This window comes from Diprion similis, chromosome 11 (assembly GCF_021155765.1).
Source record: "Diprion similis isolate iyDipSimi1 chromosome 11, iyDipSimi1.1, whole genome shotgun sequence".
In the NCBI taxonomy this organism is placed as follows: Eukaryota; Metazoa; Arthropoda; class Insecta; order Hymenoptera; family Diprionidae; genus Diprion; species Diprion similis.
This window is the reverse complement of record NC_060115.1, coordinates 6,552,133-6,566,098: the sequence shown is the minus strand read 5'-3', so window position 1 is coordinate 6,566,098 and position 13,966 is coordinate 6,552,133. Positions and strand designations below refer to the sequence as shown.

The following is a 13,966-nucleotide window of genomic DNA, read 5'->3' as shown; positions in this document are numbered from 1 at the left end:
CTAATTATCACATAGAATAATAATGGCGATGAAGGAGTGGTTCCGAAGGTTGCAGCCTGTGCAAATCTACTTGGTATTATTCTTCACAACGGCCTACCTGATCGTCGAGTTAATCGTGAGCCATTTCACTCACGGATTGACACTTCTTGTGAACGCCTACTACATGCTATGCAACATCATCGCACTGATCGGCTGCATCGCGTCCATAAAAGTAAGCCCGAGCAATGTGTGTTATTGATATGATATCGAATATATGGATTTTGAGTGTCGAATTGATGATATGAAATTACGATTCCGACGATTTTCCATTCTCATTTGAAAAACGTCTTCTTTTTGCAGTACAGTAATCGCGAAAATTGCAACAGCGAGGGACGGAATTCGGCCGTCGTTATATCGGATGAAAATTCTACCGGTTCAGTGTCGTCATCGTTGTCTGTGAAAGTGAAGGTGAGTCTGATATTGTTTTTAATTATGTAAATAACCGGACATCGATGTTCGATTCTATGCAAACTTTCTGCTAATTGTTCAGCACGAATCCCGATCGGAACAAAGAATGAAGAACACTTTCGGCTGGGCGAGGATAAACATCCTCACAATGCTCGTCTGCTGCGTCTCTCTCGGTTCGTTTTGCTTCTCGATACAAGTCGAGTCGCTCCAAACTTTGGTGCACATCAACCACTTGGACGCCCTGCACCATCCACTTATAGTGTTCGGCGTTGGAGCTGCGGGGCTTCTGCTGAATGCATTTTGCTACATCATGATCGGTGGATACACGTTCTGCCACGGGAGTTCGCTTCAGGTTACGAAAAACGGAAATTGGATAATGAAAAAGTAAGCAGTCCTTCGTGGTGGACGATTCGTGTCAACCTGAGTCCCAAATCTGCGCGTTTTTGTGGGAAAATCCTTTCGATAAGACAGCGTGTGGAAATTTTTTCAGAAAAATCGCTCCGGCTTCCATTCCCACGGGCGAGCAGCGATTGGCTTCGACGGAAACGCAAAACTGTTCACCGGCAATCAGATTCCCAGGAAGACCAGGGTTCCGGGGTATTTTTAGAGACGTGCTTGGCTGCGTTTTCGTTATGCTCGACTCGCTGATCGTCTACTACACCGATCCCTATGTCGCCAAATTCGTAGACCCGATAATCGCCATCGTGTCGTCGGCCTCTCTTTTCCTTCTCAGTTATTCGTACAGTGAGTATACCTGTGTACGCGAAACGCGAAACTTAACCGAGGGGTGTTTCACCGAAGCGATTGAGGTGTCAATGTAATTCGAAATCACTACGAAATCAGTAATATTGAAACAGAATTCTGCATTAGTAATCAATAATCGTTAAGATAATAATTGGTAGTCATGAGAAATTATTTGGGATTACAGGAATCACTTTGTAATCTCGAGAAATTTTTGAAATTATGAGAAGTAACGTAATCGTAGTAAAATTCATTTGTCAAGTAATATCTTGTAAATATACGTAGAGATCGTATAAATTGTTTCCCCGGTGAACGACCCCTTGAATTATAAATTTTTTCTTTCTTTTCTATTTTCACAGATTTTTGTAGGGCACTCAACGTCGTTTATTTTTTATTCTTTTTTCCACAGTGAAGGAATCTGGCTTGATTTTGTTGCAAACAATACCAAATCACATAAACATAAAATCGCTGAAGAAGGAACTGCTCGAAGCTTTTCCGGGAATAGTGAACGTCCACGATTTACACGTATGGCAGTTAACGGGTGATAAAACAATATCTACGGCCCACATAATATTCCTCAATCAAACGGTAAGTTATATTTTTTTTCACTGAAAACGCCCCCAGATTTTATTTTTGCACTGGTAACAACTGATGAACTTATTTATAATTTTACGAGAATTTAATTTAATTTAATTTAAATATCGCATTTTTTATTTTAAAGGTGTACTCACGTATCAAACACGAAGTGACCGGTTTCTTCGTGGAAATGGGAATAACGCAGGTTACAATTCAGCCGGAATTTCAAAAGGTGAGAAATTTATTGACAAATAAAAAAACATGGCATCATGTTCTCCGAGACAATTCCGATCATTTCCACGAAGCTGAAGTTGATAATGTTGACGCCGCGTCTTTCAGCTTCAGTCTGTCTTCGAAGTAGTTGAATTCGCGATATTGTTTTATAAATTTTGTATTCCAAAGTTTAGAAGTTGGGAGTTTTTATAGCGTTACCAACTTAACTTCAATCGGATTCTTCTCGACACCGACATAATGCGTGAATCAAAATTTTAGATGAAACCAAACTTGAAGAAGATCGACTGTCTGATCACATGTCAAGATAAAAAATGCAGCCTGTCTCAGTGCTGCTCAAAAGATATATCGCTCGACAGCGACTCCAGCTATCCAACGAGCACCAATCTTCAGGAGATATGCGAGAGCTCTGAAATGGCGATATTCGTTCCAGCCTCACAGCAACCGATAAGCTTGAAACGATTTACCCCCCACGCTGTCCGAGATTCCGGTGAATCTAGTCAGACGGTTGGGATTAGCAATGAAGAAGGTTCGACAAGTGTTGAAGAAAATTCAGAAAGTGTAACGAACACGAGCAAAGCAGATGTGGAAAAGGAAACATGCACGGTTGATGTCGAAGTAACGACGGTGCTTCAATCAGTTTCCGAAACTGTCGAAGTGGACTTGCAAGAAAATACCGAAGAAGTAACGGTTTGATTATTTTTCTTCTTTTTTTTTGTTTGATCGAAAAGTGTAATTTTCAGAAAAGCTGGAACAAACAGTTGTTAAAAACTACGCCTAGAACAGACGGGTGAGTGAAATTATGAGCAACTGATGAGAGAAATCCCAGACTTGTTTGTGGATTTGATGATAAATCTGCAAACGCATGACGGATACAATTTTCCAGTGATTAGGAACAGGTCGAGCTGCTGGATTTTAAATGTGGATCGAAGTACACTGTGCAAAAATGCGCGTTGCGCAAACTTTCGAACGATACAATGTGTAGTGTTAAATGCCGCATAAGTAAGAGAGAGGAGCTAACGATTTGCACGAAACGTTGGATCAGTGCTAATTAAGAGCTAAATTAATCGATCAAAGCAGCGAATCAGATCTGCTCATTCATATTGAGGTGGCGCATCGCGGATCGTACTTCGGTCCTTCTGCCTGTCAAAAACCAATATTTTATTAACTTCTTGCATTTGATACTCGGAGTTACAAGTCCCAGCATCGCGGATCGCACTTCGGTCTTTCTGCCTGTTTCCGGCTTGTGGTCGAGAGTTACCTTAGAATCCTTGCTCATTAAAATCATTTTTAACTCTTCTCGTTGGCGAAACATCGCAGATTGTAATTCAGTCCTTCTGCCTGTTCGACCCTTCGATATTAAGTACGAGATCATTCAATCCGCGGTGGTGCATCGCGGATTTGCGAATATTACGTTACTAGTGTAACCTTATTTTCTCGTTTAATATAAAATCTCATATAGTCAGTAGGCCCTTGCAAAATTAAGAAGGACAAAGCCGAACGCGAAATTATTATGTAATTAATAGAAACCCAATAGTGGATGTGTTACCATTTTTTTATTATTATATCTTCATGTACTGAAAGTTCACTATTAATAATTCCTTTTATTTCATCGAATACTCCTATGGTAATATGTAGGTATTAATTGTCCGAATTATTTTACCGAATTATTTGATAACAGAAGGCAACTTAACCATAAGTACTCATCCAATCCAAATACATATAATATTGTCCGAATTCCTAGACACCCAACAGTTACATTCCTACCACACATACGTCATAATTTCCTGAATAAACGAAAAATTGACATATTGCTATATACACAATTGTTCGCCTTGTCTAACCAATTTATTGCCTACGCTCATTTATTTATACCAAGATAATTCACTGCCCATGGTAACGTCCAAACATCCCGAGAAGGAACTCATTGCTCTCCGTTTTACATTTCCGCTTCGTTCTTTAGATATACTGCTAGAAAGCAATTGTGCGTCCAACAAAACATAACATATATAAATATAAAGTGCTCTTGGCCGGAGTGTCACAATAACTATGTGAATATTATTTTTTATGGACAGTGTACATAATAAAGTATTATTTATTCATCGTTAATAAGCTGGCTATCAGATTAACTGCTCCTGCTTTGAACTGAAGATTTGCTACAAATAGTCATTATTGTTCCGATACGTGAATAACAAAATGCGATATGTTACTAAAATAAGTTGACATAATAGCAATGCCATTTGTAATGGAAAATATCTTTGATAATATATACACTTACATAAAATCCCTCACACAAAATTCCACTTATTTATAATCTTAAGGCTCACTAAACTTCCTCTCATTCAATCACATTTTTGTGAACGTACGAAAATGACTTCCAACAATTGCGGAGCAAAGAGAGATCTTTGAAAATATGACGAATAATAATATCTCAATATAGTTTGTTAATCGCAAAAAAAACTCCATCAGAAACCTTATCATCAAATGCACCAAGTTTCGAATTTGATTACGGCACTAAATTCGCACAATATATGCTTGTCTCACCCTCAGAACCGCGGAGTAGCAAGTCCACGCGCTGATAGCATGGTTAAACTTGAAGGGTAAATATCGGTCTTCCAAAGCGATAATGAGAAAATGCAATAAAAAAATGACAGACAATATACAGGGACGTACAAAAAACGGAATAAATACATAAAAATTACGTCATAAGTATGTTATATACATATCTAGCCGATATCACAAGTGTTCATTTGATAAAGATTTGTGGATACATACCCTAAAATAAATTTTAAAAGACTTGTCCGGATAATAAAAACCTTTCCGGGTATTTGAATCACCGATATGGCGATTGTATGTATTTTGTGTAGGATCAACGACAAGCGTAGAATAAATCAATCAGCAAACATCCTAACTCTCTACAATAATCTAGTGTCTTCAGTAGTATTCTGACTCTAGTAAGAGAAATTTTTCCGATATAAGTAACAAACTCAACTAATGAAAATTGTAATGTTGTATTGTACGTACATATCGATAGAAAAACAATTAGCGAGTACGTGAATATATGTATGTATAACAGTGCATGGTGCATGAATTAATAAAATATACATACATTGAATTTCTAAACGCGAAACGTACTATGACAAGGTGTATTACATACATATAATGACTTGACTAATCCCTGAGCCAAAAATGTAGGCACATCATCGTGTTTTCATATCATTGCCGCCTCGCCGTACGACAGTGAAAACGAAAGGGACAAATATGAGTATACAATACCTGCTCTGCCAGTAGTAAACCATTTCATGAACTGAAAGAGCTTCGAGATGTACGAAACGCATGCAAAACTCACCGGTCGCCCAACGCCTACAGGATGTTGACCCGCCTCGCTTCACCGTATCAGCAGCTGCCTTCCCACAGGGACTCTTCATTTCACTCTAACACTGCACACGCACTTATTCACAAATTTCGTATTTTAGTCAGCTATTACAGTGAAACGTCGATTGTGCGAACGACGGTCAACCGAACGACCATTTAACCAAACTGGCTGCGAACCCCGCGTCCCGCTCTTCAAAGCGAGAATTTTTTCAATCCTTGATTGTATGTACCTAGTCTTGGCCCGAATATAAGTCGACCCTCAATTTGTGACCTCTGATTCAGGACTTTTTTTTTCAATCTGAATATAAGTCGAATTTCAGAATACTTTAGCTTTTGCTTCCTCCTTTTTATGCCAATCGCGTACATTCATCACTGATATATTGTATTTTAACGCACCTCGACAATTGTTGGTGTTTTCGGCTTCCCGCACAACTATTAGTTTAAAGTTCGCATAATAATTAAGAAGAACGTTTTTGTTCACTTTATTTGTCTGTGAACCCTTAACACTCCACTCTGTTTGCATTCCGAAAATTCGTTTTCTCATTTATTGCACGCACGAAACATCTGACAAACAATTTGCTTATTCCAACTTCAGACTGATGCTATGAAAAAATTGAAGTACGAATCTACGATTTTCGATTTTCGAGATTAGGCCCGCTCGCGCAGTGGCGCGAATATCGCATTGCGAGAATATTTCAAATGGCGGTCGATAACGAAATTTCCAGTTATTACAAGGCTGTCTACTTTTGGAAATAAGTTGCAATAAAAGTGATTGAAATTATTATAAATATGGTTTTTATTGGTAATTTCATAAATAAAAGTATATATTTCGATTAACCGAATAGACCGGTTTTCCGAACACCTATGTCTCCCCCAATTAGTCGGATAATCGACGTTCTACTGTACTTCGCAAAACCATAACCGCAAAACATTGGTTAGAAACAGAAAAAATGGAAACACTATAACGTAAAATTCGGCGGAACGTATATTGATCAGGTTCTAGATTTATTAGTCTGCACTTTACTCAAGTCTTTCGACAAATTAACTTCTGGCACTCCACACACGGTAAATGATTAAGATACGCTCTCAATGTCATTCGCACTTACATCTCCGTCGACATCGAAGATGTCAAGATGTCGCCAAGTAAAAAAACAAGCGCACCGTAACGACGAAACAATTTGTACATAATCGCGAGATAATCACTTGTTCGGCACTCGACGCCACACACGTCATGTTTAACGTATTCAATCACGGATCATATACAATTGAATAGATCGATTAGGTTACAATTATTACATCCACGCACTCTCTTCAAGATCAAGCGATCGAATCTCTGATGACAAAGACCGGAAATAAGTAACAAATGCAGTCTGCCTTCACAGCCTTCAGTCCCGGAAATCACCACCGGCATTTGTCACATGAGGTGCCAAAGGTGCCAAAGCGAACAATTGACCTTGAGATACACACCTTTGTAAAATAAAAACTTTGTACTGAACGAACGAGTCGTTACGAAAACGAACGTACACTGTCCAATGTGTTGCAAGCCGAGCATTACAAGCCCAGCGTGTTTTGGCTGCTGGGTCTGTTGCCAGAGTAAGAGTGTGGCAATAGTCATCTGCAAACCAGATTGTTTGATGCCTGACGTAATTGTAAGGTTAGATTTTCACGGACAGCAAAATGCTGCGGCACTGCAACGGATGGATGCCAATTAGCTCTCTCTTATATCGTCTTTTCGTGATACCCGGCAATAATAACCCCGTTCGAAATCGCAGCAGAAGATTTCCAGTCACAACTATAGAACTCACGAATTGCAGGCGACCATAAACGGAAATGAAACTCACTGATGAACCACATGATTAATTAACTTACAACCGCGTTTTGCTCATTGGTCTACGGTTTTGCTGCCACTGTAGATACACTTTCATAGGCAGTTTTTCACTTTCGCATGCAGCCGTGAAAATCCAGCATTTCAGCCCAATGCGAAAATCTTGTCATTTTGAGTTTGAAACAGACACGTGATAAACGATAAAATTGGTATTTACCGAATGCAGCGTAGACTTGGACCTTTGAGTGCAACAGTTTTTTTTGTTTCTGAAGAATAATTGCTCTAGAGAATAGAGGATATTCTTTTTGAAAGATTAATTTTTAGAACTCACAGTCGGTCAGCTCATTATCTGACTGAACAATAGAACAGCGACGCTGAATATAAACAAGGATTACACAGAAGGTCTACAAAAGGCTACGAGGTTTCGCATCGTACAGAGCTCGTGCCACCAGATGGCGGAGACTGGATATTCTGATTCGAAATGTGTCGCAAATACGCATCGTGTAGGTCAATCTATTTCTCTCGCATTCACCGGTTGAAACATATTCCAACTTCCAACCTCAAAAAGTGAAAGATGGCTGCTTTGATACCAAAGAGTAGTTTTCGAATCGCAAGTAAGGTTTGAAGAACAACATTACGATTAAATTTTGCACTGCATTCTACCAACCGTTACTTTTTCTCGCTCTACTTTTCACTATGCGACTTTCTCTAGTTATCAAGCAGCTACAATGTCGTTCAATTACATAACTAATAATAATTTTGTTATCCATATCGACTGATGAACTATTATTGTTATTTACACAGAACGACAAACGGTACGCTCTGCCAGTGTTGCTGTACAGATTTGCTACTACTCTGATTCTCCAAGGGTGATAAAAAATGACAATCCAGCTTCTTTCAAACGCGGCACCGGAGGACGCAGCTCGTTCAACGGCGTTGTCTGCACAGTTTTTGGCTGCTCAGGATTCCTCGGACGCTATGTCTGCAATAAGCTTGGAAAGATTGGCACCCAGGTACAAGTTTGCCAGACACAAATACCGTTCTGCAATGCTTGTTTATCTGGAAAATAGAGCCGCTCCCCCGTTGAAATGAATTTTCACGGATTTAGTTCTCATCCTTATCACTTTGTAGATGGTTCTTCCTTATCGCGGAGATGAATATGATATCAAGCGACTAAAAGTCACGGGTGACCTAGGCCAAGTCCTGTTTCATCCATTTGATCTGAGGGACGAAGATTCAATACGGAAATGCATTAAGTATTCGAATGTTGTGATTAATTTAATTGGTCGTGAATGGGAAACGAAAAACTTCAAATTTGATGACGTAAATGTCGAAGGAGCCAGACGTCTCGCGAGGCTTGCCAAAGAGGCAGGTGTTGAGCGCTTTATTCATCTGTCTGCTCTGAATGCCAGTTTAAACCCTGAGGTATACTTTAATGTTACTCTTGACTACTAGTTCTTTCTGTCTTTCTGTTTCATTTCCTGCAAAAAGACTTGTGTTTTTATCATTCACTAGCCTATCCTACTGAGTGGGGGTTCTCGATTTCACAAGTCAAAGGCAGCTGGTGAACTTGCCGTCAAAGAAGAATTTCCCGAAGCTACTATAATCCGACCTTCGGTCATTTATGGACAAGAGGATCGTTTCATAAAATATTATAATCATCCCCTGAGATCCTTCTTGAGGTGAAATTATTTATATAGGCTATCTTAAAATTCCTCTGGGTGGATATAATCCGATGTTGAATTCTCTAAAAGATTATACATTTAATTATCTACTGTAAAACCTTCATTACAGAGGAATACCTCTATGGAAGAAAGGAGAAGCGACTGAAAAACAACCCGTCGCGGTATCTGATGTTGCCGCTGGTATAGTAGCAGCGATTAGAGATCCGGATTCTATTGGAAAAACTTATCAATTTGTTGGGTATGTTGATCGCGATGAAAACACACAGAATTCAAAAATGGAATTGATTACATCACCTACATCTTATAACCTTTCAGACCAAAGCGGTATCAACTATCTGAACTACTTGATTGGATATTTGCAGTGATGAGAAAAGATAAATCATGGGGATATTCCAGATATGAATTGCGTTATGACCCATTTTTTATGGCAAGAATATACGCCAATGAACTTCTCAGTCCTAGTTACCCATTCGGAAACTTGCATTGGGAGGGAGTAGAAATAGTGGGTATCAACTTAGGTTATTGACAGATTCGTATACTACGTCACTGCTTCAGAAATTTAATTATTCCCAATCCCAACAATGACTAACCATTACTTTCAGGAACATACTAGTGACAAACTGAAGAAGGGTTTACCAGATTTGGAAGATCTTGGAATAACACCTATTGAAATGGAAGATCAAGTACCTTGGGAGGTAAGGCCGTATGCGGCGTATCAGTACTACACGCCTGAAGCTGGTGAATTCCCAACACCAAATCCACCTAAGACGATTCCAATTCGTTTTGCTTAGTGTTGGGTCATTGATCATTAGTGTATGTAAATTACAAAAATACAATACAATGGTAGTACCTATAATAAAATTCTTCTATGCTTATTTACATCAGCTGTTTTCTGAGCAACGCGTTTCATAGGGTAAGCATAGTAAATTGAAATTTTTCCGTGGTCAATGAGCTACAGTTCCAATTATTTTATTTATCAAGAACTACACTGTAAAGTCATATAAATAAAAATTACACTTGTTGATATTCAATAAAATACAGTGCTTAATCAAATTGTAAATGACTCGTATCAAAGTAAGCGGACAACTAGTAATTTAACAGTTTGCAAGATGAGTTTGAAAAACAATTCATTCACAGAGTATATATCCACAATAACTTTCGACTGTACCATACAACTATAATTCGAAATTGGGAAATTACCTCTGCCTGAATAAAGTTTGAGCTCGATTAATGACAACGTGAATCAAATCGAGGTAGAATAACTTGACCGTGAGCAATATTTGTTATTCGGTAATTACGCGTTTTATAAGTTAAGTTTCTATTAGTATCAGTATCTCCGTGATTGATGTTAGAAACGAATAATTGATATGGTACATGCTTTACATAGATATGGATACGGGATATTCATTATAGTTATAGATAACAGACTTATAGTATATAAAAAAAATACCACGTAAAACAATGATAATCAAATAAAACTCTTCGTCAAAGGTCATTGTAAAAAGTAAAGAACATTTTGGAGTCAAGAACACTTATTGAGCATTCGAATATATCGTTTAGTTTCCACAATACTTTACCATAATAATTACCAATAATAATGATCAAATGGCAGTATCATATATTTTGGCATTAAAATAGCTGAACTGCAATAACACTGTGACACGCTGGAACATCATGTATTGACTATATTAAATTAATTTCCGATTACTGAGTGGAAATTAAATTGAATTTATTAGTACATAATGAGTTTGAACTTTAATTGACTTATTTCTTAAACTTATAACTTATTACATCAAAAGTGAATATGATAGCTACTACTTTATCTTATACTACTCGTAGTACATTTTTAGGTAACCAGAACTGTTCCAAATTACATGAACAATGTACACATAAACACATATTTGTCAATGATTACTCTGACTGAAAGCAGACAATTTTCTCGAGAAGCACAAAAAAATTTAATTTATGGTCTTGCAACTAAGGTTTCTACCTGATATGACTCTGGTCATTGTACCAAGTTCTGATGAAAACATTTATTTACAATTTGGCACAATTTCAATCATCGCAATGCGCAATTTGTGCAGGTCGATTGACTACATTTTTTGAAATATCTCGAATTTCGCTGTGTGTAGCAATTGTAAGCGACCGCTTGAGTGATTGCAATGCTTTTGAAAAATATGAATTAATTAAAATGGGTATTAAAAATATTCAATTATTACCAATTATTGAAGCTCACACTTATCTTTAGTTAAGTTCTCGCCAGTCTTAAATAATCGTTACAAATTTGTAAGATAACTTATTTTATATTTTTAGTAAGTTTAATTAGGAATGGACAGTGCCAAAATTTATAGCTAGTCGGCAAGCAGACTGCCAATATTTTGACTGATATTCAGCTCTGTCTAAAAGGGTACAATACTATCACAATTAATTTCATTTACTTTCTGGACTTTGCATAAATTCCTATCTTATACATATCTGCAAGAAATTTGAATATTTCTTTACTTAGAGTCTTTTTTTTTTCTTAGAAAATGTGAACTTTTATATCGATAGCTTGAAAAGCGGATTGCTGAAGCATAGAAAGTAACTTTCTATAAAAATGTAGCAAATGCTAGTATCATCGTAATTTGGAATGGTATCGATATTGATAATCTAGATTCGGCCCCAGAATCTAAATTACCTTTAACTACTTTGTCGTGGCATTTTGCAATCATTTCTGAATCGACGAAGCTCATTAATTTACCATTGTACTCAATTGGGGAAATGCAATAATTGTGTTTCTGGAATTCAGTGGTAGAATTGGTTGCAAAATCACTTTCCAGAATATCATGTATCTGGCAATCGCATGGAAAGTGATTGTCGATTGCGCTTATAGTATTAATGTCCAGCAAAGTATCTCCTGTTCGAGGTGCTTCTAAAATATGGTTACCATGGAATCTCAATACATTGATAGCGTGATCAGATGTTAAATAGAGCTGTTCGATAACATCGATTTTGTTTTTCAAAATATTGAGATTATTTACATGAGTCAGCCCAGAGAATGCATCTTTTCTTATAACGCCAAGATCGCTCTCCTGAATGTTAATTACATGAACAAAGCTCAGCCCTCTGAACGTGAAAGGCATCAAACTGGTCAAATCCATAAAAGTTAATTTGAGTAAACCAACGTGTTGCAATCCATTGAACGCATCAGATTCAATAACTCGTATACCAGATGGAAAAATTAAATGATCGACATTAGTTAGGCCAGAAAACGCATTGCTCTGAATAGAATGCAATGGATTATTACTCAATAGAATCAATTTGATATTAGAAGTCCCAGCAAAGGAATATCCTTCGATATACTTTATCTTATTGTGAGCTAAAAATAAAAGTGTGACATTTTGCAGGGCGGCAAAAGAAAATTGACCTATAAATCCTAATGGGGTATGTTGAATGGACAGTTCTCGCATCTTATTCAGACCACGAAAAGCAAAGGGCTTTATCGAAGAGATGTTATTTCCGTCCAAACTCAGCTTACGCAAACCTCGAAGCCCAGAGAAAGCGTCACTTTTTATTACCGGAAAATCATTCTTGGTAAGAGAAAGATCCTCGACCGTTGGCGGTAATTGTAGGGTGGGGATTTCCACCAAGCCGCCTGTGTTGCAAAGCACCTACAAAATTTTACTTCAAGTTGAAAATGTTTCCCATTTGCAATAATTCGTTGCTCTAGCATTAGCATTCATCCAAATACAAAAATCTAACATTCCACAACTTTCTGTAATCATTACCTGGGTCGGAGACAGGCAGATGCATTCGACGGGGCAGTTCAACGATCCAGTTGATACCGTCGTCTCCTCTTGCACAGCAAGTGGAAAACCCACTAATGCCAGGCATAGCGAGTAACGCATAAATATCTGCATAAAAAAAGGAATTTGAATCAATATCATGAGGCTAAAATATACTGAAGTTCATTAGTTTTCTTCACACTTTGTTTCAGCGTAGATATTCATTTTCAATGAATATTTATTAGCAGACAATTGATAGCTTGATAGATGTTCCTGTATTTAAACTCCTATCAACCAGAAGGGGATTCATAGAAACGGTGCGCTGGTCTGGTACTAATATTTATTTTTTAAAGAATATTTGTTTTTTACTTTTTCTTATTTAATATTTTCACAGCATTGTCGTGACAAAAGTTTAATCGGGTTAATCAGATCCTTGAGTATAATGCGTAACAATATTTTTTCTCACATGAAGAAAAGTAATATCGTCTACATTATAATATGCAATCTATTACGCATATTTGAAAACGCAATTAGGATCGATTAAGCTCTGTATTGGAGGGTTGGTTTGAATATCTGAGATACATTAAAAGATAAAATCGAAAAATCAGTATTATAAGATAACTAAGCATGCCAAGGGTATGTGATATGTACCTGCGCGCCCCAATCCATTAATTCCGATTCCGTCGATAACGCGCATGCCTTTGCATCAGGGGTTCAGTGGCTGCAGACTGGGATATGTAGAGCAGTGATAATATTTTTATAAGAAATCGCGAAATCGTATCTTCAGGAGGAGTACTTGAGACGAGCGATTGCAGAGCCCTTCGCCAATCGTCGGACTGGATCAACTGTGGAAACCGTTGGCCTCGATTCGGCTCTGCTCAAATTACCCCTGAGCTTAATGATCAGGAGCGATTTCCAGCCGCGCCTATACAACCCCGGCTGCACACCGGCTCTGCTTTATTGCGCTTTACTTTCGTCGTTGTGCGCAAGCTCATAATTATTCGCCCTGTTCATGCAGTAATGCTAAATGTCACTTGATTAGCGAATCGAGCTACATACGTATAACGTATACTATCTTATAGACATCATAAATTTCATAACCAACGGCTTGTACTACGGATGTTTAATTTAAATATCGCGGTGACAATCGTACTGCGCGCTTATACAATTAGATCGACATAAGTTTTTCCCAATGCGGTCGTCACGGAAAATGTAAAATAGTCGTAACTATTTTGCGATCGTCATTGCACATATGGAGCTCGGAAAGTAAAATTTTTATACTTTTTTCATGTAATGGGTATTCGTATCATATCTGCATACTG

At 37.8% G+C, this 13,966-nt stretch overlaps 3 protein-coding genes across 4 annotated transcripts; 2 read left to right on the top strand and 1 right to left on the bottom strand.

Annotated features, from left to right (window-relative positions):
* LOC124412089 (zinc transporter 1) lies at positions 1-4,261 on the top strand. 2 transcript variants are annotated; one of them, XM_046891698.1, is made up of 7 exons: positions 1-211; positions 340-447; positions 530-831; positions 938-1,191; positions 1,598-1,776; positions 1,910-1,996; positions 2,257-4,261. In XM_046891698.1, the coding sequence occupies exons 1-7, from the start codon at positions 23-25 to the stop codon at positions 2,689-2,691; spliced, it is 1,554 nt and encodes a 517-aa protein (XP_046747654.1). In that variant the 5' UTR covers positions 1-22; the 3' UTR covers positions 2,692-4,261. The 2 variants fall into 2 exon arrangements, with proteins under 2 accessions (XP_046747654.1, XP_046747655.1); XM_046891699.1 differs by lacking the exon at positions 1,910-1,996.
* Positions 4,262-7,689: 3,428 nt separating this feature from the next.
* On the top strand, positions 7,690-9,933 carry LOC124412091 (NADH dehydrogenase [ubiquinone] 1 alpha subcomplex subunit 9, mitochondrial). Its single transcript, XM_046891700.1, has 7 exons — positions 7,690-7,809; positions 8,000-8,208; positions 8,327-8,620; positions 8,711-8,877; positions 8,990-9,118; positions 9,196-9,382; positions 9,483-9,933. The coding sequence occupies exons 1-7, from the start codon at positions 7,770-7,772 to the stop codon at positions 9,669-9,671; spliced, it is 1,215 nt and encodes a 404-aa protein (XP_046747656.1). The 5' UTR covers positions 7,690-7,769; the 3' UTR covers positions 9,672-9,933.
* A 467-nt stretch (positions 9,934-10,400) lies between these two features.
* On the bottom strand, positions 10,401-13,597 carry LOC124412092 (leucine-rich repeat-containing protein 70-like). The gene is made up of 3 exons (XM_046891701.1): positions 13,296-13,597; positions 12,648-12,773; positions 10,401-12,530 (listed from the first exon to the last, which is right to left on the bottom strand). The coding sequence occupies exons 1-3, from the start codon at positions 13,311-13,313 to the stop codon at positions 11,469-11,471; spliced, it is 1,206 nt and encodes a 401-aa protein (XP_046747657.1). The 5' UTR covers positions 13,314-13,597; the 3' UTR covers positions 10,401-11,468.
* Positions 13,598-13,966: the final 369 nt, after the last annotated feature.

Bases quoted from the DNA above. Each gene is read 5' to 3' on its own strand.
- LOC124412089 (XM_046891698.1), top strand. From the start codon at position 23: ATGGCGATGAAGGAGTGGTTCCGAAGGTTGCAGCCTGTGCAAATCTAC. The intron at 212-339 runs GTAAGCCCGAGC...TTCTTTTTGCAG, and splicing joins GCTGCATCGCGTCCATAAAA to TACAGTAATCGCGAAAATTG. The intron at 1,192-1,597 runs GTGAGTATACCT...TTTTTTCCACAG, and splicing joins CCTTCTCAGTTATTCGTACA to TGAAGGAATCTGGCTTGATT.
- LOC124412091 (XM_046891700.1), top strand. From the start codon at position 7,770: ATGGCTGCTTTGATACCAAAGAGTAGTTTTCGAATCGCAA. The intron at 8,878-8,989 runs GTGAAATTATTT...CCTTCATTACAG, and splicing joins CCCCTGAGATCCTTCTTGAG to AGGAATACCTCTATGGAAGA. The intron at 9,119-9,195 runs GTATGTTGATCG...ATAACCTTTCAG, and splicing joins AAAACTTATCAATTTGTTGG to ACCAAAGCGGTATCAACTAT.
- LOC124412092 (XM_046891701.1), bottom strand. The intron at 12,531-12,647 runs GTAATGATTACA...AAAATTTTGTAG, and splicing joins TCTGCCTGTCTCCGACCCAG to GTGCTTTGCAACACAGGCGG.